We start from the raw sequence: 25057 nt of genomic DNA on the forward strand, positions 1-25057 counted from the left end.
TGCGATTACAGTGAATTTAAGCTGCTTGTTTGGACACGAGGCTATGCATTTCAAAGTGACCCCCCCTGTGGCACAGGGGGCTACGCGGCGGAGCCCTGCACCCACCCAGCTGGATCTGCTAGATAAGCAAATCTGAATCAATCGACATACCTCGCTGATATGCCACTCAAATGTGTGACCCTTGCTTCCGATCATCTTAAGGAAGAATCTCTGTGGCTTCTTTGCGAAACTGCCTGCACCGCAGAACACTCCTTAGTCCCCCCGACTTTCTGCACATATTTGTGTACTGCATAATTCCGCGGATACAAAAATAAACTAAGCGGAGGCGGACACTGCCACTGCCATGGCCGCAACTCGGACAAGTTTTGTGTTCGCAGAAATTCCATGCTGTCGTGTCGACATTTGCGCTTAATTAAAAACTCAATTCCGGGCACACAGCTGCACAAACATACTATACCAGTCTATATCGTACATGTACATTCCTCAAGGGTGGTAGTGGGAGGGGGCAGGGGAGAGGGGTTTATGGAATTTGTATATAGCTGCGTTGCTTGAATTCCCCAATCAAAACCAAAAACGTTCTCTCTCTGGATTTCAGATAAAAGAATTTTCGCCAAAACCAAAATAAACTTGAGCACCAAAAGGGACGGACCACAGCCCCACCAGTCGGGTGTGGCTGTGTCCTCCCAGGAGGTGGATGCTACGAGTATAACAACAGCTGTTGCAGCCACGAAAACGAAAACGAGTACGAGCACGAGTACGAGTCCTTCCTGTCTTGCCGTTGACCATTTTCACGTTCGTTTGTTATTATTATTTAATGAAAGCGCATGAAAAATTAAATAAAAATGCTTGGCAACGGGCGACACAAGTGGCCGAGATGGAGGCGAAGTGGCGGCAGGCGGTAGGCTGCGGAATGGGACTAACGGAAAACCATTAGCAGGGAGAGGATATGTAAAGAGTTGGCGCTTGGGCGGACAGGAAGAGGAGGTAAACATTTAGTTCCTGCTTTTAAATATGCAAATGGATACTCGAAACTATTTTATTATTCACACGAGACAAGCGCCTACACAGGACCCAAACATTCCATCCCGTGCGCCCGCCCACTTCCTGGAAGACAAGTTTGCCCTGCTCTCCTTCGTTTGGCACACCCTCGCCCAGGCTCTTTAGTGTTATGTGCTGTTTACGATGCCATAAAAAAAACCCCCCAGCGACGATAGGAATGGCAAAGAAAAGTGGGTGGAAATCCTAAGGCGAAACCAAGGCATTGAATACCCTACAGTTTCTCTGAAGTATAAGTAGATGGTTCGATAGTCCCCACTGTTAACGATAGCAGCGGGTATTGTTCAGGCGTATCAGGATCCTTGCCAGGGGATAGACCCCGGAGTACCCATTAACCTGGCGCAGGCCAAGGATCTGGCCAGGAAGGTACTAGACCGACAATCTGATGCCAGTGCACTGATGGCTGCTACAGCTACACTCTTTTTGGGATGTCCGATTTGAAGAGACAAAGCTAATCGAAAAAATATAGCAAAGGGCAGACAGCAGTCCAAAGGGATATCCACAACTACTCCAAAATCTAAAGAAATACCAATTGTTAATATCGCTTAGACGAGAGATTGTATTGCATTGATATTTCCGATCGTTTATTGAGCTCTTTGAATGGCCTACCTAGCAAAGGGCATCTTTTTTGATAATATCGAATATTTGTTGATTCATTCATTCAAGAGCAAGGCTCTTCCTGCAATCGGTGATGGTCCCCTTAGCCGATCTGGTTCTGATATTCCCAAGCGACTGACGCTCTCCGCCACTACAAAGGCGACGAGCGACTACCAATTGTAGATGCAGATCCAGAAAGAAACGTCGCTAATAAGCCCATGTCATCTTATATCTAGATCATTAAAAAACCACCTAATAAATAGATACATACAGATATGTTGCTCAATTCTCTTTAACATGGATTTCTCACACATCACTGCACATGACGTGCCACAGAGAAGATTGAGAGCGACTTACCAACCCACAATCCAATCGCATCTCAAATAAAACATAACCGAAAACAGATTTCCCGCTTTTAAATGTTTACCCAATGGAGAGGGCGTCTGACATTGAATAGAGGAAAGGACCTGGCACCGGTCATGGCCGGGGTTCTTTGAACAACAAAAAATCGCCTTAACCCGCACACAGACAGACGGACGGGCGGACGGACGGACGGTCAGATGGAAAATATGCAGACAGACACTCGAACAAGGAACATTATCGACATGAAGCTCCCCCATGTCTGACCAATAAGCGGCCTACGGCACAGCACAAAGAAACAGAAACTGAATCAGACCCGTACCCAGACACAGACACAGACACGGACACGGACACGGACTAAGAACCGGTACCGTAAACGAACCCGGCTCAAATCATGTCAACTTAGGCCACCACGACATGGGTGTGTGTGCGGGGGGGAGGAGAGAGTTGGGCGCCTGCATGTTGTATGGGCATACCCTTTCAGAGGTTATTCCATTGCTGGCAAGTGGCTCGGCTCTATCACTCAATAATTACAAGGCTTAGCTCATGATAGTCCATTAAGCCGAGCACTCAAATGTCTAATTGAAATGATAAAGAGTTGTCTCAAGATCGGGACAACAGGGTCCTGCAAGGGTGCTTAGATCTTCGGTAGCTGATTTGTGTTCTTCCTCCTTGTTTTGCAATCCTTTCTCCCCTTTTGCCCGCCTGCTAGCTCACATCTATTTGCACAGGAAACGGAAAACGGAAACTGTTCTGTCCCATGCCGTCCGGTCTGTCCAGGGGGCGGGGGCTGCTCTAGGACCTGGGGGTCCTGGGGTCTGTGCCTGGACATTTGTGTCCTACTTGTGTCGCATTCGAGTAACGGAAATTATTTGCCTTCTTATTTGCCTGGTCAAAGGTCGCGGAATTTCTTTGAAATTCGCATTTTCCATTTCCCCCTTTTTCCCCGCATGCAGATTTTCTTTTCAATCATTCACCCTCCCGCATTCAATAGTTATTTCCACTCTCTTCTCGAATACAATTTTCATTCATATATTATTTAAGTTTCGTTCTCTTTTCACGGCTGTTTATGGTAAATAGATAAATATGTTCAAGGCCATTCCTCCCTCCCCCCCACCTTCTGTCAAAGTGAAAAAATGAAATGGAAATATTCGAGCAAATGATTAATTTGAAGTTTATTGAAATTTATGTACATCTACTCATAGTTCTCTTTTATGGCAGACGAGGAGGAATCATCATCTTGTGGCAATGCATCTGGTCTGTCTACCATCAATTTTGAACTGAGAGGCAAGGGAAGGACTTCATTGATGAATCATTCAAAATGTCGACTACAGAATTTTCTTACTTTTTCCCTTTTAAAGGGAAATGTGACCCAATCGTTTGTGTGGTTTCATTCCAGTAGTTGCTCAACTTTAACAAACAAACAAACAAAAATCAAAGTAAATAAACGTTTCGGAAACTCTTCGTATGGTGGGGGGGGGGGAGTATCCCCACCAGCCTCCGATTCGTTTGGTTCTTTTTATTGATGACACAAATGGGTCATTGGTTTCATGCGCCTCTCGCTCCGTGTTATCTCACTGAACTTTTTCGTTCCGAGCGGAATGGTTTTTTGTGGCCGGCCATTGCTGTTGGTCATTGCAAGGCCATAATGATAACGTGTCCTGTGACCCACACATCGACACTCAGGGCCCCCACTCGGGGAGTCGGAAGTGGAAACAAGGGGAAAAAAAAATTAAACATTAAATGCGCAAGCCAAGAAAAGTCGGAAATAAGATAGGGCCAAAGAAGGCAACAGCAAATAAAACCACAAATCCAATTGATCTATAAAAAAAATACACAAAAATACGAGTACATATAAAGATGTAATGCACACACACATATACATATATATTGTACGAGTGTATATGTATGGATGGATGGCATTTGGCTGCCGCCGCCTTTCGTGGCTTATTAAAAAGCTTTCAGCCGAACCCCAAAAACAAAAGAAAGCCAAACGTTGTCGGATGTCGATGATGGTTGAAGGTGGCAGGCGAAAGGCGAAAGGTTGAAGGTGGATGTGGCTCTGAATGCTTGTTCTCCTGTAATTTTCCAATGAAAGGAAGTGTGAAATTGTGCCGTTATTCATTACATATATAATCTGTACATGTACTACATATATATATATATAAATGTATACTTTTTTATATAGTATACACACATACATCCATAGAGCTGGCCTAGTCTGCGAACGCGGCTCGTTTCTGGTTCTCGTCTCGGCTTACCTCGCTTCGGTTATTGTAAAATTGAAATTGAAAACAAACACACAGCCCAACAATGCCTCCACCCCCTCTTCCCCTCTCCCCACTCCCACACGGCACAGTGGCTAAAAATACTTTGCTATTTTGCAGTACATTTTCTATGAATTTATTTTTAGATTTCTTTTAAAACACTTTTAGAACCCTTTGCAGAATACAAAATTGAATCATTAGAAATATATGTAGGTAGATACTGTGAAAGCCTCTAAATGGAACCATTTTTTCTATATATAGTATACTATTTGTTATACAGACATAGGAGAGATGCCCCTGCAATGTATTCGAACATCTATAAAGACTAGAATCCAATTAATTTATATATTTTGAACCAAAATATGTCTAGTTCTTCTGAATGGTTCTTTATTATGAACCAAAGTTCTCTTAAGTCAATGAAAAATAGTGCCTGCAAGAATTTAATGGAACCCCTGAGGGGTTCCTCCAGAAAGAGATTACGTTGGAGACGCCATATAAAGGAACTGAAATTGAAGGATCGAATGGCAGCCATAAGAGTGATCGATCCAATACCAAGTAATTGTGGGAAAAACTTGAATGGCTCTAAGGAAGGTACAATCAAAAGATCAAATCGGTTGACCATATATATCCAATAGAAATCGAATAATACAAATTTCATTTGCGAGTGCTACAAAAGGTTTTTTCTGTAATATTTTATTTTTTTTGACCACTGTGCTGGGGGCAACACTGAACCGAAAAGACAGATGAGCCTGAGAGGTACCGACCGATACTGAAGAGTGTGGCTTTTGTGGAGAGGGGGGGGGGGGGGGGGGGGGAGGAGGCTGGAGACCAGTGGTTGGGGGCAGGATGTGGACGCAGGATACGCATTGTTCCCGGGGTTGCCAAGAGAAGGACGCCCCTGGCCGACTTTTGACTTGTGTTTTTACAGCTGCTCTCTGTGTGAGTGTGTGTGTGTGTGTGTGTCCCCTACTTCTCCACACACTAGCTAGCCTCGCTGCCCATCCCTCTTCCCTACCGCCCTTGTCCGCAATGGTCGCTCTTCTAGCGTGCTGGAAAATTTATGTGCGTTGACAAGTTGAGAGCACGAGGCCCACGGAACTGAGGTGAGAAGGCACTCAGCTGGAGGCAGCCAGCTCCTGCTGTGCGCCTCCACTCCCTGTTGGGCCTAATCACGTAGCAGAAGTGTGCCACACCCCATGGAGCCTCACAAGCACACTCACACGCACATCGAAAGCGCAGCCACAGCGCAAGGACAATCAGAATCTGCTGAAAAGGGAACTAGGACTTGGCAAATAGTTTTCGGTTTCATATTTCACATATTTTCAAGTTCAAATCAAGCTACATGGCAAACGAGGGTCGCAGGGCGGACTCCCAGGGGAGTGGCGAGGGCGAGAGAGGGAGAGCAAGAGAGAGAGAGAGATAATAATATCAAATGAGATTGAAAATTTCGAGGGAAAGTTGTGCAAACCGAAAAGTTGTTGGCACTTTGACCTACTTCAGCATGTAATCATAAGTGAAATCGACTTGATTGCAGATTACCTATTTTAGCACACTTTTAGCCACTCTTTTGCCACTATCTCCATTTCCATCTCGGTCTAAGCTTGTGAACTACGTACAAGTCGTATGTACCCCATTGCGTATGCTTAATATTAATATGCATGGAGCCGAAAAGTTTTTAAAGCTGCTAAATGCTGATAGCACGACAGCCGCATGGGAGGAGCGTGGTCTGGGTTGGGGGGGCGAGCCAAAACTTTTCCATTTCGTGGGCGACATCAATGTGGCCACAAAACTGTTGTGGCGCCAGAGTCAAAGACCTCCAAGAAAAAAGAAAGCCCCAGACCAAAAACCAGAAATTGCATTGCAGGAATATGGAACGTCTGAAGGAAAAGCAAAAGGACCATCATGGGTGGAGCAGAACAGAGAAATCCACAGGGGACGAAAAGGATATGGCGGATAAGGCAGGAAGCAGGAAGCTGGCAGAAGGATGGACCGCAACGAAGGCTGCTCCGAACATACACCTACAGCCGCCTACAGCACCCACTCTGGCTGTACTTGCCAAAGACTTTGGTCATTTCTCGTTTAGTTGCCATTTGATTTGCAGCAAACATTCAAGTGGGCAGGCACTAGAAAAAAAATAACAAAAAAGAACCGTACAGCTGGCACTTCGACTCTGAGATACCCTTCATTTGGGAGCTACCTCAGAGATGTGGCACTGATACTAAATGGATTTTTGCCCGCGAACCATCAGCCATATATAATCTTTATGCAATCAGGAACAGGAAACCTCTTCTCTCTTAAATTCCATACGCTCTCAACCTACCAAAGTGCCCTTTATAAAGCGAACTTTTCCAATATATACCCCCACAATGGATGACCCGCACACACCACAACCTTTCGTACTACCCTCCTACCCTTCTGCCTTGTGCCTTGTGCCCCCGCAAACGTCAACAGGTAACCGCAAAACTGTCAGTAGCCATAAAACTTTTGTAACCCCCCCGTTCACCCACGCCATTTGGACATTTCCGCCCCCACTTAGTTGTCGTATAAAGTTTTTTCGTGTTGTTCCCCATCGCCCCCGACCGCAATTGATTGAGTGTTTAGAGCGCCATCTAGCGTTTAACTCAAAGTCAATAGCCGATGGTCGGGACGGTCCAACTTCGATGTGGGCGAATTTCTGCTGATTCTCAATTTTGTGTGGGTGTGTTTTTTCTTTGGTTTGGATTTCATTTTGTTTTGGCGTTTTCTTGTTTTTCACAGTTTTGGCTGACAGATGGCACAAAAATAAAATGGAATGGACATGGATTCGAATCGAATCGAATTCAGTGCAGGTGATGTCGATAATCGAATGATTACGTCGATGACAGCAGACACGTTTAAGATCAAAAAGCAGTCGCTGCTGTTATAGTCTCTGAGATATATAGTTTCCAGATAGACTGGGTCTAAAACGCATCTACACAAAACTGTGAGCAGCGGCAAGGCTCGAGGCTCTACTTCTATAGTCTATAATGTACACCCGCTACTCAGTCTGTACATATTTAAACTCTTATGAAACTCTTATGAACTCTTAAGCTTAAGCCAATAGCAAAAATTAAGGAAAATAATTGATGCACAATTTCAATCTTTCAAACTTTAAATAAATTTCTTAGAATTTTTGCCTGCTATGGTATAGGCATTTTCCCAGCTCTAACTGGAAAAGAAGCTGTATATATTTTTCTTGGAAATTACTCACAAATTGGTGAAAAATGTTTAAATCATTCGGACTGCTGGTGCCTTCACCTGCCCCTCAGGAGAATGAATACTCTGGGGGGAAAGATTAGAGAATTCATTGGGCCTTGAGCAATCTGTGCTGTGATGGAATTTTATAATCAAAACTCTTTGCACGTTTTCGCCTTTTGGACACACATTTCGACTTTGCCGTCGCCTCGACTTTCTCTCTCGCCTTTTTTCCTTTTTTTTTTTTTGGTCGCTCTGATCTTTGCTTTTCGTGGTCCATTGTTTGGCCTGAAGCAATGAGGAGCAAGAGAAGCAGGGAGAAATGGAGGGAAAGCCAAATTAAAATGCAAGCCAAAACCTAAGCTGCATGGGATGCCATGCAGGACATGCCTGGCAAATGCCAGACGACAAAAACAAAAAAAAAAGCAAGGAGACAGACAGCTAGACAGGACACTCCATGGGAGAATTGAGATGGCGATGACGCAGTTGTTGAACAGGCGGCAGCCAGAGCAGTCAGCATACAAAATCAAACAAGTTTTCGATTGCACTTTGAAATGCATTAAAACAGGCCACGAAAGCCCCACACTTTTATTGACCAATGCAGATACTCGTACGAGGAGTGCCCCCACATCAGGCCATCGTCCATTGCACAGTGGAGCAAGGCCTTGCCTTATACGAACCAGTCCAGTCAGCGAAAGAGCTAAAAATTGATTCGGTAAATGGCAAGCACACAAACTCGTACTGGTACTAGTAGTTTGTACACATAAAATGTGGGTAAATATTTTTGGATAAACATTGATTTTAAACGAATTTGATTTGAAACTATCGCCGCGACACATCCAAACAATGCCAAAGCGGGGTTTGATTTTGTAAATTTCATTTATAATTCAATAATAATTCACACAAAATATCGCCTGTATAGAATATTAAACATACGGCCACAAATATGTGTTTTGATTAAATTTTCCCTCAAGCTAAGTGCCACTCGAAATAAAGCTGAAAATATTCAACAATGAAGCATTTTTCAACTCAAAACCTCCATCGAATTGGCAGCATCTTGGCGTTCGTGGCGTTCGCTTAACCGAAATGCATCCAATTGAAATGCAGCCCAGGCTGCAAGCTCTCGTTATGGCCCCTCCGCCACTCAATATGAATAAGCCCAATGAAAAGGGGTAGGGAGAAGATTGTCCGCCCGCCTTTGGCTGACCAAGCGATAAGTGCAAAAACGAAAAATCTCTGAAAATCAAGTCTCCACCCGCAGCGCCCGGGAGCTCTTCCATAACCATTCATCCTTCCACACACGCACGACTGAGCACACACGATAGCCAGCCACGGGACCATCCACCATCCACCAGAATGAGGGCAAGTCTAACAGAAACTTTGATTTCTGTCCGCGCCGCCAGCAATTGCTCCTCTGTTCACCCATACCCCCGATCACGATCCTTTTGAGAACAACAACTTTTCGGGTGGTGTTGGCCAGTGAAAGTGACTTTTCCTCGAGGCCTTGGCTTGGACGCTGGGGACACGGGGACACGTACCCATCGTGGCCAACTTTTTGGACAGCATCAAGTGCTTAACTTGGCTGATACAAGCAGCAACCGAATGGCAACAACCCGTCTGCGCCACAGTTTCAACTTCTGCTGATTGAACAGAGCTAGACAGAGCCACAGAGTGGATTGATTGTGGCTGGGCAATGGCCAAGGCGCTCTCAGTACCTACAATGGGCGTTTTACATTGCTTATTCTATATTACTTCTAGTCCTTGACTGCACTTCTTTTCCTCCACTAAAGCCGTGTTTTCTTCCAGGAATACTCATATGCACCACCTCCTATATGTATGTACATATAAGTCTGCTTGCATCTTTGATTTTTACCCAAAAACTTTACCTCTTCTCAGTGTCCTGCCTTACCAACCCGACCCCAAGTTATGCTCCATCATAAACATCAAGTCATCAAGTTGATCCTTAATTGCTGACGTGTCGTTTATGGCGAACACTCCGAACAGACGTAATATTCTTACAAATATCTGTCACTTTTACTCGTGCCCCGGAGAGACCAGGCGATAGATGGACACCAAGTTAACAGCTTCAACGACTCTTTATCATAACAATTAGGCAAAGTGCTTTGCAAATTTGTACACTTTAATGGGGGCTATCGCCCATGGTGGCTGTTGGCTCTTGGCTCTTGGCTGTTGGCTGTTGGCTCTTTGCCGTTGGCTCTTGGCTGTTAGCTCATATGGCTGCCATTATGATGGACTGGCTCGATGGACTGTGGAGGATGAGCTTTGGTTAGTTGGGGTTTGTGCTGCGCTTTAACCAATTAGGAAATTACTTGTGTAAAGTGTTTGCCACAAAACAGGCAGAACGGGAGCAGAACAGCAAAACAAATACAAATACGAACTTTTGCCCGTTTTCACTGGAAGGGAAAATCACACAACAAAGCAGAGGGGGGAGGGGGTCTCGAGCTTAAAGTTTAGCCATTTCTGGCAGCGATCATTAGACATGTTGGGTTCTCGGACCTCCCCAGGACCCTCGACGTTCAGTAACTGGCTAAAATCAATAAAAGCGCTTCAAACTTTTCAAAACATTTAAAAAGAGAGGGGCAGAGCAGAAACAGAGAACAACCAAAACGAATCCTTAAACTATCCTCAATCCCAGCGAGCACGAGCATGAGAGAAGAAAAGAGATTTGTGGCAGCTTCAAATAATGGCAATAATTTGCAAAAATTCTCTATTTGTGGCTTGAACAAATGGAATAATCATTCAATGGAAAATCCAAATAAAACTTTCAAAAATGCCTTAAAATTCGTTTTGCTAAAACTCTCACGAGATCTTTCTCTATGCCAAAAAATTTTAGTTTTTTAGTGAATTAATTTTCAAAAACCAAGGCGAAAACTTTCGGCTAGCTGTAATTAAAAGTAAATTTCGTAAACATATCCTTACTGTCTTGCCCCATCTGGGTCTGGCTTTCGGGATTTCGGGAGGTGGTGGGGCACAACTTTTTAATCAAATATGTGTCAACGCGGATTTATGAAACTAATTGACTTTAAAGGCGACTACTGCTGCCGCACCTCCCCGGCGCTCTGTGCCGCCACTGTTCCTGCCACAAAACCAAGCCAAGACCTTGCACCCGACACTGTTCCTGCTCGACTAGAGAGAATTAATTAAAAAACTTAATCCGCTTTGGTTATGGCAACAAATTGCCAAACGGTCGACTCTCGACGGTCGTCAGCCAGTCAGCCCGTCGGTTGCTGGTTTCCTTCGTCGGTTGATTGGGTTTTGATTTAGGTTTTCCATTTACCATCTTTTGCTGATTTTAAAATGGCCTTGAAATGTGGAGAGCTGGCCCACCTTTCAGGCGATTAATTGGCAGAAAAAATATGTACTCCTTCCATCAATGAAAGAACGATGTATTTCAGATTTTTAATTGCTAATTGCTAAAAAAAAAAGGTGCAACTTTTCATTAAGGATGGTTTGGTCCATCAACTGTCGACAGCAGATCCAGATAATTCGGCTGGTTCAGCCAATCAATCAATAAATGAGGGAAACCCAAACAAAATTTGATTTATAAATGAGGAAATGTAAATATTTTCCACCAGAATTGTGATTGTTCTTGTGATTTTATAGAATTTATTCACATTTTAATGAATTTACCTATGACACTCTCTCATTTCACCTATCAATGGCCCGGACTTTAATTTGTAATTACATTTTTGTGGCTTTTTGCGTTGAGTTGTCCATTTCGGAGGCAATTTGTTTGAAGGACCCTGTGGACAGTCGACTGGCAAATGGAAAATAAAGCGTCATTCAAATGTGCAGTTTGTGTGGGACGGATGGATGGATGGATGGGTTCCGCTTCCAATTAAATACGACCCATAATATCAATATTAAGCATCCGCCATGATGGCCCATCCACCTACACCGCTGTGGTGTCCTTTGTGTGTGCTTTCCTGGTTTGCCTGTTTGCCTCTGCCAGCTATGCAAATATTTCAATGGCATATTCATTTTGTACAAAGGCAAAAGGCAAGAGGCAAAAGGCGTTGCTCTGCGCTGCATTCGCTCTTATGGCTGTGGGAGGAGGACAGCTGCAGAATGTGTCGGCTACATGCACTCGAATGGGGAGACTTCCCTGCACAATCACTGGCTTCTGGTTGCTCAGTTGATCAGCGAGAAATAATCGATTTATGGCATTGATTCTTGAGCAACTAATTGGACAATTACTCGTACAATTTGAAGGCAGCGCACGCTCGCAGCATTTATAAAAATTATCATTCATTTCCCTTTTTCCAGTGTAGTGTAATGGGAATTTTACAAGATTCATGCTCATTGTGTTACATTCGTGCGCTGTGTGCCACAAACTTGTTTCCCATCCAACCGTTTCAGTCGATATTCCGCTGGGAATATTCCCATCCTATAATCAAAGGGTTTCATGCATGTTCTCTATTGCATCCAGTTAGCATTCCACTCTCAAATGGACTAACCACATTTGCCATCAGCAAACAACCGCATTCATACTCACTCGTACTCCCACAATTACCCACGCACACACACACACACACACACACACATTCACACTCTACCACACATACATATGCGCATCCTCCATAGAGCAGGGAAAAGTTTTGTGCGTTGCTCATACGCCGCATACGCCAGCGACAGCAACTTTAAAGACATGCTGGCTCTTGTTGCGGTTGTACGCTGACGACAGAGGGTACTACGATTTTGCAAAGCACATGGGAACATAGAGAACAAAAGCAATTCTATGGCTGCACAGACACTCCTCTGAACAACCAACTATAACCATACATCTGATCGATCAGAGAACGATAATCTGCCATGGCAATAATCGATCTTTAAGGGTATCTAGTGCTACGACCCTGGCAGCCACATTTTCCTTCTGGTTTCGTTTTGTTTTGCTGTTTGTTATTTATTTTTCAATATTTCGTTTCGTTTCGCTTCGCTTCTGCTGGCTGCTACCGTTTTGCTCTTCTGTTTTTTTGTTTTTTTTTTTTTTTACTTTTGAGTTAATTAATTATTAATATTTAATTTAGAACAGATGTTGCCTGTTTATTGGCGGCTTCGGCTAGGCATCTAATTTTATGATGGAATTTGTTGTTTCTGCTGTTTTTTCAGTTGCTATGTTGCCGTTGGCTCTTTCTGCTGCTTGTTGCCTTTTGCCTGTTGCCGGTTGCCTGTTGCCGGTTGCCTTGGGACTGGCATCAGTTCATCTTGGTGTGCCGCATGGTCTGGGCTGTGCTTCTGCTCTGCTGCTTTTATGATTCGCACTCAGGCCATAAAAACGCAATTAGATTGAACGGCAGCGTTCTCATAAAAGCCACATGAGCGGCAAAGTCGAGCACGGGGCCCACGGGCACCCCCAGACTCCTGCGCGCTAAAAGCAAGCCCACTCTTAATTGAAGTAAATGAAATAATCAGCTCACCGATGGCAACAATAGGGTTGTCATGGCCCACAATTGATTGATTGAGGGGTGGATGGGCGGATGGGCGGAGGGAGATGCTCTGAGTGGAATTGCCTTAGGAAATACGAGCGAGAAATTCTGATGCCTAGAGGGAATTTTCATTTGTGGTACTCTGGCCATTGTGTTGCATGTGCTGCATCTCGTTGTGGTAAAGAGCAGAGGAGTTGCACAGACGAGTGCCGGGACGAAGCTCTTTTCGGCCGCACCATGCTGCGTATACGTAATCACGCCATCTGACTGACTGATTGACTGTCTGATTGGGTTAGTGTGTGCGCCCCACAGAGTGGCGTGGATTGGCATTGAAGTGCAGTGAATGATGGGGTTTTCTGCCGCACAACGGCCGCTGCCGCTTCAAAGCTTAAGCTGTCATGACTAGACTCCAAGGCCATAATTGAAGGATGCATACCCATTCGAAGTGATGGGCATTGAGTGGATTTTCTGTCAACTCACCAAACACCAATCACCAATCACCAGCGCGATATCCGTCCCAATTCGGTTGTGCCTCGAATCGGATTAGCTGTGCATTTCCATCTGGACTCAAAGTCGGCATCGGGTATTGGACATCGGATAAAAACTGGACGACTAATTGACGGAGGGCTTGTCACTGGAAGCAGACGAGATACAGATCATAAATCAGTTATGGACTTGTCATGGTCTTGAATCGATTGGGAAACACTTTCGAAACTTTCGAATAAAGCCTTTAAGGCTTTCGATGAAATGTTTAATAAGGTTCCTTTTGTTATAAATCATTCCATTTTCAGCAGCTTTGAATACTCTTGTAGAGCGGAATCCGTTTGTCAAATATATCTGGAACTTTCCACACTTTTAATCTACGAATCAGATAATCGTTTTTCTTTTTTGATTGCTCCTAAAAAGGGACTGCTTGCCTCTGCCTAGCCGACATTGTTGTGAAGCACAACGGGCACTTTTTACTTCGGCCTTTCGTCGAGCTGTGAAACTAACAAATTCAATTTCATGGCCATTTGCCCTCGTGATACTGCCGCACAGACAGAGACCCACAGCCACAGCCACATCCATAGCCACAGGAAGAGCCACTGAAACGAGCATTGCGGCTGGACGGAGGACGCTCTTCTGGCGCTCAAAACGGAGCTCTTTTATTCGCCTCTTAATCCATAAACAGTTTGCCGCAGAGCGAATTTGGCCCGAGAAGCCGTAAATCAAAACAGCTTAAAATGCTCAACATAAATCCTCACTCACCCCCTCTGCTCCATGCCATACCGGGGCTTGACTCAAAAGACTTAACCATTAAATCGCGTTCACTACTCCATAATTCTAACTTGAGTTAGCGTTAAGCAAATAAATACATATATTATGAATGAACAGCATCGAGGAGAGTGGCGGGAAAACATTGCGAAATAATTGCTGCGGCCTGATTTAATTAAAAGTCCCATAAAGAAATAATTCAGCTTGTCACTCGGCCAGAAAATGCCAATTTGTTAGAGCGCAAACAGAAATGATACAAATTTGAGCCTCGGCTCAGATATCATCTGCATAATTTATGTGTGTCTGTCTATCTGTCTGGCTGGCTGTCTGTCCTGTCTGTCTGTCCTGTCTGTCTGTCCTGGCTGTGGTGTGGTGCGAGCTGCCAATTGTTATGCATACAGACGGGGCCGAATCACGCCTTCAATTCTGTGCTGCAAATGCCAATTTCGTCTGTGCTGAATCGTCTATCGTCTGCTTTCATTGTGCTTTCATATTTATGCCATTTGTAGGGCCCAGAAATGTACTCATTTTTTAGATACTATCTTTTTGGTTCTAATACTTCCCTTTTGTGTGTTTTTTAGATCTAGAGATTCGTCCCAAGTCTTTGTACGGTCTTCTTTCTTGTCGTCATCGTTTGTCATGGGATCCTTGCAGCCATCTCCATCAGCCCCAAATTAATTCCTTCGTTTTTTTTGTTTGTGTGCTACTCGCCTAATAATATGTTAATTGACAGCTTAAGCCAACTGTCGGCCCTTCGAGCGTGCCATTTCAGACACGACATGACAGCACATACATATGTCTCCTCGATTAGTCCGACTGTCCGTCCGATCCGGTCCACAGCAGGCCCTGCAGCAGTTCGAGAAAGATGAGAGAAATGGGAGAAAGATAGCATGAGGTGGATACAACTCGTAACATATGTATCGGATGTGGCTAATTGATGCACAGCACGAGCACGTGGCGTAATGTCTATATCTGTGTGTGTGTTCTTTTTTTGGCGCACTGGGCCTGATTTCGACATCAATTTTATTTATTAAAGTATGCAAATGTGATGATGAAACCCCAAGGTCCATTCTCTCCCTCTGCCGATTATTCCCCGAATTTGCCAGCCCATTCGTGTAATGGAATTAAATTATTTTTTGCATAATTTTTACATGACTATGCAGATGGTAGGCAATGAACAGTGGTATGAAAGTGATGTAGAGCAAACACTCTTTTTTCCACACAGACTTGTTCCCAATCGATCTATCGTTATAAATACAAGAAGCACGTGCTACCGACTTTAAAATTTTTGTTTTACAAAAAAAACCCATCGATTTGCCAATTGAATTCATTCATTGTCCATTCGTCACTCAATTAGCGAATCAGCGACATAAAAACTGCGGGCTTTTTACCATTTTTTGTCCCATGGTGGGCCACACTTTACTTTCATTTAGTTGAGCGACCTTGACTGTCCATCCATTAACTGACTGGTGGCCCGCAGCTAGAGATAGATAGAGCTATATGCAGATATCCGTGTCCGATATATACATATTTATTATACGACTCTCAATTTGTATCTTTCAGGAGGACATACATCCCGGTGCTGTGGGTGCCGCCGCCACCACCAAACGCTCCAGTCATGAGGTAGGCGTGGCTGTGGGCGCACTATAACTGTAAAATGAAACAAAAACAAGATGAAATATATGTTACCGGCAAAAACACAATTCCAATGTTGAACGAAACAAACAGACAGTAGAGAAAACCAATTAAAAATCACTACAAAAAGCAGCACACAACTTTCTCGATTGAGAAAGAGTCTAGGAGATATTATATAGTTATACTCGTGATAGATATAGTAAAAGAGGCGTTAAATATGGGCAAGAGCCTGGCCATGGTCATATTGTTGGCCGCCCTAATTAGCAGTTGGCCTCTGGCCAGTGAGGGGTCTACGAGCAACAATATGAACAACATGAACAACTACGAGAACAACACAATCAACAGCAACAACAATTATGGCAACAATTCCAGCAATTATCCATTCACAACCGACCAACATGCGAATGATTCGATGGACTACGATCCGGATAGCTGGCCCTTGGAGCGCATCGTATCCACCATAGTGCCCGTCTTTTTTGGCATTATTGGTTTCGCCGGACTCCTCGGCAACGGCCTGGTCATACTGGGTAAGTCTCGCTAACCATACTCGTACGAATCGTAAAATAGCCACTCACAGCCACCATCACCATCAGCATCGCATCCCCATCACAGCAACAAGAACAGGAACCACCAACAATTGTTTCATTAGCAACCTCCGGTGCTGGCCCACTGGCAAATTATGCGTAATAATTGCAAATGAAAATGGAGCCGGCCTGGCAAAGCGAAGCTGCAGGGGAAGCTGGAGGGAAAAGCCATAAAAATGCCTGCAAAAGTTGCGCATTCGAGCGAAAGCTAATTGATTTTTTATATCCTACAGAGTGTGCAAACACCAGGGCAAAGAAAGCATTGTCTGGTGCCCTGATGCGATCATTAAGATTGCAATTCTGCAAATATTGCAAAAGTTTACAAGGCAAACAAAGGCATATACTTGTATACCCATTAGAGGGCGTTTCAGAAGGAATATTTACCTAATATGTATGAAATTCTAATGTGCAATATCCAATATTCTAAATCGAAAATAGAGAGCTACTACAACATTATTTAGTCAGGACTAAAAACGGGATTGAATGAACGATTTGGCTGCCCCAAAAAGTAGGCAATGAAAAATCTTATACGTGGCTTTCGGAAGCGGCCACTCAAAAAAGGCTTAGTTAAGGCGTGAGCGAGGTAGGAGGGGCGAGGAGAGGAGGCTCTTACCTCAAGCACTTGAGCATCTCTGTGCGTGTGTGAGTGTGTGTGTGTGTGCTCTATCACTAAATCTCAACAGGCGAACTCATTTTGCATGCAATTTTGTGTTTTTGTGTTTTTTTGTTCTCTCTCGTGATGCAACCTTGGTGTAAGAATCTCAGACATCATCTCACCTTAGCTTGAATGAGTGTGCCCGTGTCCGTGTCTGTGTGCCACACCCACATTGGCACACTCCGGTTCGCTTTTTGCCAAGCCTCAACAACAAAGGCACACAAAAAAGGGAAACAAGCTCAAAAAGCAATACGAGAAGCTAAAAATAAGGCACCGAGCGCGGTATAGACTTGATTTGGGCTACAATAGAATAGTACTATACTCTACAATCTATACATAGTAAATATCTATACATAAATTTAGACAAACAGACTCCTAAATTGTGAATACCTTTTCCCGAATACAATATACGATAAACAACATACCCTTGTGCTCTACGTTTAGGGGGTATCAAAAGTCAGCAGCTGCAAGTACAACCCATGACGTCAAGCACTGACACTTCTCCACCTCGCCAGCCGCCGCCCCCTTCAAGGCTCATCACAAAGGGGGAAATTAAAGGAATCCGAGGCAATGGGAAACTTGAACAAATATTTAAAACAAAAGCGAATTTAATTTGGTCTTCCAGGAATGCTTAATAGATACAGTGCGTTTCATGGCTTTAAAGAAGAGACGGCCGGCCTTCGCCATGGCTAGTCGAGAGGCCAATAAGAAAATGAAAGCTTAAGGACGAGCAGTGCGAGTGGGAGGTCGACGAGCAAGTTTTCGCTAAAGTGCAAGAGATGTTCAGGTATAGGGATAGGATAACCAGCCACCGGGCCACACGCCCACTTAGGTGCGGGTAACGAACTGCAAAAAAATAAAAAAAAAAGTGTATGCTCCACCCTCCCATGCCAGTGGCCAGGCGGCCGGGGGAAAAGTTTTATTAAAGTCGCAAGTGGTATCTTATTTGCCGCCTTCTACCCACCATCTCTCTCTCTCTCTTTCTCTCTCTTTCTTGCTCACACTTTCTGCATATCTCTATATATTCTCTTTGGATACTGCTGTGTGGAAAGCCACTTTGTCAGCGGCGTTGTCGGCATTATGATAAATGATTTGTAAATGAACGTGTGGATTTTATGGCAAATTATGAAAGCAAAAATTAGAGACACTTCACTGAGGCAACTACGGCACTACGCGAAAGCAAACTTCTTAGTTAAGCTCTCGAAGAAAGGTCACAACGTGTCTGGATACTCTAGCAAATGGTTTGTGGAAAATAACTATCTGGTTACACTAATAAACAGATGTACCTCCTGTGAAAGCCAGACAACAGCGTTCTTTTCGATATTAAACTGAGGAAGTATATATGAAAATATTGTGAATAACTTGATGGGTGCTCCACAAAAGCAAACGCATCATAGTGCACTCAACACAAGCAACATCGAAGCTCTTTTTGGCATCATTCATATCGTATGTGTGTGAGATCCATGTATGCTTTATGCTACCTACACCAGACAGAGCCCATAAACCAACACACCCTTAGTCGTACTTCCACAATGGCACCACAAGATTTAGCTGCCTTCACTGTGTGTGTGTGTGTGTGTGTGTGTGTGTGTGTGTGTGCGTGTGTGTGTGCGTGTGTGTGAAGAGTGCAAGTGTAGAGTGTGTATTTATGGCTTATGGAAAGATAATTTGTCAAAATGCCATTACGCACGACCAGCGATGGCTGAAAGAGGCAGCGAACATCATCAGCATCGGCATCAGCATCAGCTGAGCATCATCAGAGCATCATTATCAGTGAGGTGTACTCAAGGGCTGCTTCAGTAGCTGTGCATTTCATCTGCATTTTATGGCAGATAAGTCAATTTTAATATGCTAGCCACACACACACGCTCTCGAAAATCTTGATAGATGGAGAGCCCACCCTGCTGACACCTTGAGGCTCTGTATGGAGTTCAAAAGTATTAAATTTGAAAATTTAAATATTGTTTTTGGCATTCGGTGTGCCACAGGGGAATACGATACCCTTAAGCCGAAAACTATTGTGAATTGTGGATTGTGAACTGTGATATGAATCGCAATTGGTAATCTGACAGGCAATTCACCGAAGGTCAAACAGAGAGCAGAGCGAACGGGTCGCATGGAGCAAACAATACACGAGTATCCCACTCGTACATATTTGCCAAAATGTATGCATAAGTTCTGCCGAAGCCAGGGCCCAGGCCTGGCCCACAACTGACACAACTCTGACACAACTGTCAACAGCAATTTGTGTAAATTTAGCAGAAGCAACAACCGCAGAACATACACAGAAACACCCACAGAGAGAGAGAGAGAGAGAGAGAGAGCGAAATCAGAGACCGATACTCGCACTCCTGCGGGGGTGTACGATTAATTATAATTTATGCTTTCCGAACACGAGGCGAGAATAGTCGGACCACATTGTCACTTCAATTTGCATTAGCCTTTGTCAACAGCACAGCACAGCAGAGGAAAGGAAAGGAAGGGAGAGCAAAGGGGTGCACAGGGCGGTACAGTTAGCTTTGACAGCGCCTGGATAGCAGTATTTTTGAGCGGCAAAGGAGACTAGCAGCCGGGCATTAGGGGAGCCGCAGGGGAGCAGCTGGGGAGCATCAGAAAATTCTGTTATAAAATTGTAATTGGCCCGACGAGCACGAACGTGACTCTGTCCCCAGGCTTAATCCTTTCTACCCTCTGCTCTCCTCTCATTTCCTTTTTTTTACACTTTTAGTTTTTCTGTGTGTCATACTGTGCTTTCGTGTCCTGTCCTGTCCTGCTCCTCCGACAAGGCTGACAAATTTGATTTGGACGGTGGCGAACAACAAAAAAAATAAAAGGAAGGAAGAAGCAAAACCCTAACCGAAAACATGTTTCACATTCGACACAGCTCTCTGCTTTTTGTTTCGCTTTGTTCTCTTCACTCCTTTTGATTCAACGGATGGACAGATGGCAGCCGCAAAATCAACTTAAATGAAAGTGTAGGTAATACAATTTGGTTCGGGCAGAACGATAGAGAATCCCATAGCCACAGCCACAGCCATAGCCATAGCCATAGCCATGGGCATGGGCATGGCGATGGCGATGGAGCACACAGCATTCACACCTGTGTTTTTGCCACCGATTCGAACCGGCTTTTGAAGGCCATGGCATTGACACGAGCCGTAAATTGTGTGCACTTTTGTTATTGTTATTATGGCGATTCGCTGGAAAATTCATTTCCCCTGTTTCCGCTTCAGTCTCCACCAGCAACCAGCCACCAGTCTGCAGTCTGCTATCTGCACTCCCATTCGCATGTACGCAAACATAGCCGAGGGCCCATTTTCCGACTGGCTAGATGTAAACATATTGTCTCGCGGTCCTGTGCATGATTATAAATCGAAATGGCATTATTTGTCGCATAGCAAGTGGCTTTGGCAAGTGTTTCGTGGCCACGTTTCTGATTCTGTGGCATTCAGTGCTTGTTCGCTTAATTGTTCAGAATTTCAGGGGATCGTTATAGAGCATTTAATTTGTTAACGATTGAGCTCCGGCCTAATCTATTCTTCAATTGTTGAGCTGATCGGCAAACACCAACATTAATTCGTTTTATGGCAAGTGACTCCGCACCCCAGAGGAACCTCTAAATCGATCTAACATCGATTCAATACGTGTTCCCTTTGTTAAATCTCTTATCCCCCATCGTCGTACATGTACCAGATGCTAAAATCGTCTTTGCGGCACATCCCACAGCTATTGTAGAGAGTGCTCCGAAAGCTGGTGCCTCCTTCTCGATCCTGGCATGGATCAGACACGGGTTGTTGTGCGACTTCAGATTGATACATTTGGAAGTCTCCCTCAATCATTGTTCAGAAATCTCTTGGGTATATGATAGATTTGGGGCTCTCAAAATGTAGTTGGCAAAACTTTTTGTTCACAGATTGCGGTCTCAACTCGAAATCAAATCAATCAAAGGGTAATTCGGGAAATTAGGTCTCTCAAGTGAGTGTTGATTTAATTACAACAAGAGCCTCGACATTGCTGCAAAAATTCCTGTAAGCCAATCGAATATTTTATTGTTGATGGGCTGAGGCCCGGCCCCCTGGCTCCGTGGGGCACTCAAAATAAGTGAAGTAATTTCGAGATTTAAAGCCTCTTCAAGTGGGTGGTTGTACTGCATAATGAAATCACACAGTCCGATTATTTGGACACGACTCATTAAGAAGCTCCTCTGCTCTGCTCTGCTCTTCGCTGCTCTGCTCTGCTCTTTTTGCGATTTCAACATTTTAATTGCATCGAAATTTATTCCCAATTAAAATTTTGCGAGTAACGAACTCTTGAAGTTCTGTTATCTTCGGCAGGGCCTTTGTTTTATGATCCAATTACAGTCTGTATGTGTGTGTGTGAGCTTTCCATTGAGCCTGCGGTGCTTAAGCCTTGCCTGCTTAGGCCAGGACCATTAAGTGCATAAATAATGGGGCCAGAACGCAGGATATGCAGGAATATTTTGGGCCTGCAGCCACCAAGGGAAACAAGTACAGTTGTCGCTCCCTAACTGAGGCAATTAATTCAAATTTTCCTAAGGAAACACACGCAGAGAGACAGATAAAGAGAGAGAGAGAGAGAGAGAATCATAGACCGAGACAAAGAGAGAGAGGAAGAGACATCCTGTTTTGTCACATGAATATCCGGTTACAAATAGAACAAGAAGACTCGCCTTTGTCTGCCTGTCCCTTTTCTTGGGTTGTCCCCTGCAATCTCGAGAGTTTTAAGAACCGGACAATGATGCGCTGCTATCCACCCATCATTGTTTCGGGGTCGGGCTGGTCGCTTCATTTGCCAGCCTATACAAATAAATTTTTAATGCCAGCAAAAACAACAGCCAAAGGAAATGGAAAAACGACGGAAAACGGAAAAGAAGAGAACCAAAGCTGAGCCAAATGGAAAAGCACAAAAGAATTTATTTGGGACCATTAGCTGAAGGCGCAATATTACAAAATAAGAAAACGACTTGTTTGCTTTTCTGTGGTTGAAGTTTTCGATGAAAATAACAAAAAATACGATATTTATGATGGTAGTTAAATATTGTTTCCAGGCACTGACGAACAGATCAATTGGGCTCAGATGCACTTGCGTCTAGACGCTCACGCTCATCAGAAATTTGATGATTTGATACACAGGCCGCGGAATAGGAGCGCCGGTACTCCATGGTTCCAATGATCCTTGTCCTGTCTTCTCTAGCTGAACCTTTTCCTTGGTCTACCATTAGCATTTCGACCCCCAACAAAAGTGCCACTATTTCTGAATTTGCACAAGGAACACTCGTATAGCGGGTTTAGAAGTTAGACAAGACCATTAGCTGGCATAGTTATCTGCAATACAATTTGGGGATCCACAAAAGCACCCTCGACCCCATCTTCTACGATCCCAATCTTCGACTCAGTGTCACTCTCTTGCATTGTGTGATTGAATGCCGAGTCGCTGGGCATCTTCATGTGGGGTGTGTGCAGGTATTGAGCAGTTTTGCCTTCTCGAATTTGAAGTTTACGAGGGAGCTGACAGGCCCTGCTGGCATCTGAAATTTATGAGAACTTTTTCCTCTGACAACACATTAATTCGGATATATTGCTGTTCGATTTATGCATTTATATTGATTTATACAACCACAATTCAAAAGTCGAATAATTTTGAGGGCTGGCAGCTTTAGAACTGGACTGTTGTTCCGTCTTAATGTTGGTTCAACAACCGTCTTGATTACTAGTTATTATCAAGAAGCAATCCATGCGGCACAGTGCTGGCTACCAATGCTATTCTAGCTATTTTCATAATGACAATCAAGTCTTGCATTTGCCACAAGATCAACATCAAAATCAACAGCCCAAGTATTCAAACATTGCCGTCAACATCAACATCAACGTCAACGTCATAATATAGTATTCAGCATAGACATCATTATCATTGAGAAACAAATGTGAATCAATCAATCAGACAGGCATTCGCCTAGCGGAAGATCAGAATTCCTTGGAAGGGCAGATTCAGACACAAAAAGAGTAGAAGAAATTTTCTCTGGAAATGTGTCGCCTTCTTGTCGTGAGCTCCATTGCATTGTTGGATTATTGATGGGATTTGCATCGAGCAGCTGACGAAGAAAAAAAATCTACGGCCACTTGCCAGTTGGGACCCCGAAGCCAAGGCCAAACCAAGCATGTGCCTCAGCTCGTGAAGGAGAAAGAGGGAAAGAGGATGGAGAATAGAGGATGGATACCTGGCCATGAAGGCAGGCGGCAGGCGGCAGGCGGCAAGCGATGCCATATGGCCATCATGGACGCAGATGTGTTGACAAGAGTGTGCCACAAGTGTGTGCAGACGGTGAAGACAAGGAGGGGCAGGAGAAGCGCACACAAAAGAGTCAGCAAATAAAAAGATGTTCCCAAATGGGTAATCCCTGTGAAAGCGCTAAAGCATTTTATCAAAGAGTGGAATTGCCATGGAGTTACTTTCATATTAATATTTGTACGAGTACTCCATAGTTCCTGAAGCTCAATGCAGATCTGAAGCTTCGAAATATAGAATTTTTTGGGAGATTCCATTGCTTTTGGGAGACATTTTATTCGTAGTAGAGCTGTGCATTTCCACATTATGTTCAAGGCCCACGGGTCGCTGTCTTGCGGCAATGGAAGGGCCAACTCTCGATGGTAGAGGTGCATCCCCTAGTCCAGAAGTCCCTTTCCGTTTGAAACTTGGTTGAAATCCTTTTTGGGAATATCATCATCAGGGGAGTGCATAACATGGAGCTTGAGCTCGAATGTTGTCTGGCATTTTATACCTGTTTGACAGCCTTTGTTCTTCCTCCGAGTCGTAGATTCTGGGCCCTCTCACCCGGCTCGAGGTTGGTTGGTATGTTCTACACATGTATTCTGCGGGTGCTCACCAGTGTGTGTCTGTGTGGGTGTCTGTGCGACAGGCCCCGACAGACATTGCATTGAAAAGTAAAACAATAAAATTGTACATGGCCCATAAAAAAGCATAAATATGACGAATGTACAGGGAGCGGGGACAAGAGACAGAGACCCACGCACAATTGCCTGTGTGTGAGTGTGTGTGTGTGTGTGGCCCATTTGGGTATTGTTTGGAGTCCTTCTCTGACTGTGTGTGCTTCTCTGTTTGTATTGCCTGCTTTTAGGCGATGTACTCAATGCTGGTTGTAAATTTTATCACTATCAACGCAGGATAATAAATTTGTACGCCTTGTGGATTTGTGTGTAAATTTGCCCAACGCACACACACACACACACACACACTCGAATACTCACATGGTGGCCATATGCTGCTTAAATGCCGTTTTCATAGCATACTTTTGTGCGCACGTTTCAACGAGTACTCTTTCCGAATTCCAAATTTGAATCCACAACTCACCAGCGACCAGCAGAACACCATAGTCCACAATCCAATGAAAAGATAATGAATAAAATAAAAGTACAGTAAGGAAAAAATTACTTGTTGACGCGGGGAACTATTCAACTTAACGTCCAACTGAAATGTTCTCAAAAATTAACTGTGAAATGTGCAATAAAAATTTGAGAATTTATGACTATTAATCCGAATGAAAACATTGAATTATGAATTATGGCTTCGTGTCGTAATAACTTTCCATTAGCCGTAGATTGGATGGAAAACTTCCATTTAATGATAATCCAAAACCATTTAGAACTTTTGCCAACAGGTACATACTCTCTACAACTTCAAGTAAAGTTAGATACATGTACTATTTGTATGGGGGAAAACAGTATAAACTTTCATACATTTGCATACTAAATCAAAACACAAATTGCGTATACGACGGGGCTGCCAGGGTGGGGCCTTCGGCACACACTTGAAGTGCATCAATAACAAGCCCGATACTTGAATCGTCGCGTCGATGGATAGTCGGGGCAGGAATTAGACTGACATTAAAGTTCAACAAAAGTGAATTTATATTCCCAGATGCGAGTGAGTAGGAAATCCTGTCTAGGACAC

General features: G+C 44.0%; 1 protein-coding gene across 2 annotated transcripts in view; it reads left to right on the forward strand.

Annotated features, from left to right (window-relative positions):
* Positions 1 to 25057, forward strand: part of LOC108165024 (allatostatin-A receptor) — an 88169-nt gene that overhangs the window by 47649 nt on the left and 15463 nt on the right. For both annotated transcript variants that reach the window (XM_033394194.1, XM_017301060.2), the window contains one exon: positions 15758 to 16356. In XM_033394194.1, coding sequence (XP_033250085.1) covers positions 16047 to 16356 — 310 coding nt within the window. In that variant the 5' untranslated portion in view covers positions 15758 to 16046. The remainder of the gene's footprint in view (positions 1 to 15757; positions 16357 to 25057) is intronic.

Source organism: Drosophila miranda, chromosome XL (assembly GCF_003369915.1).
Source record: "Drosophila miranda strain MSH22 chromosome XL, D.miranda_PacBio2.1, whole genome shotgun sequence".
NCBI lineage: Eukaryota > Metazoa > Arthropoda > Insecta > Diptera > Drosophilidae > Drosophila > Drosophila miranda.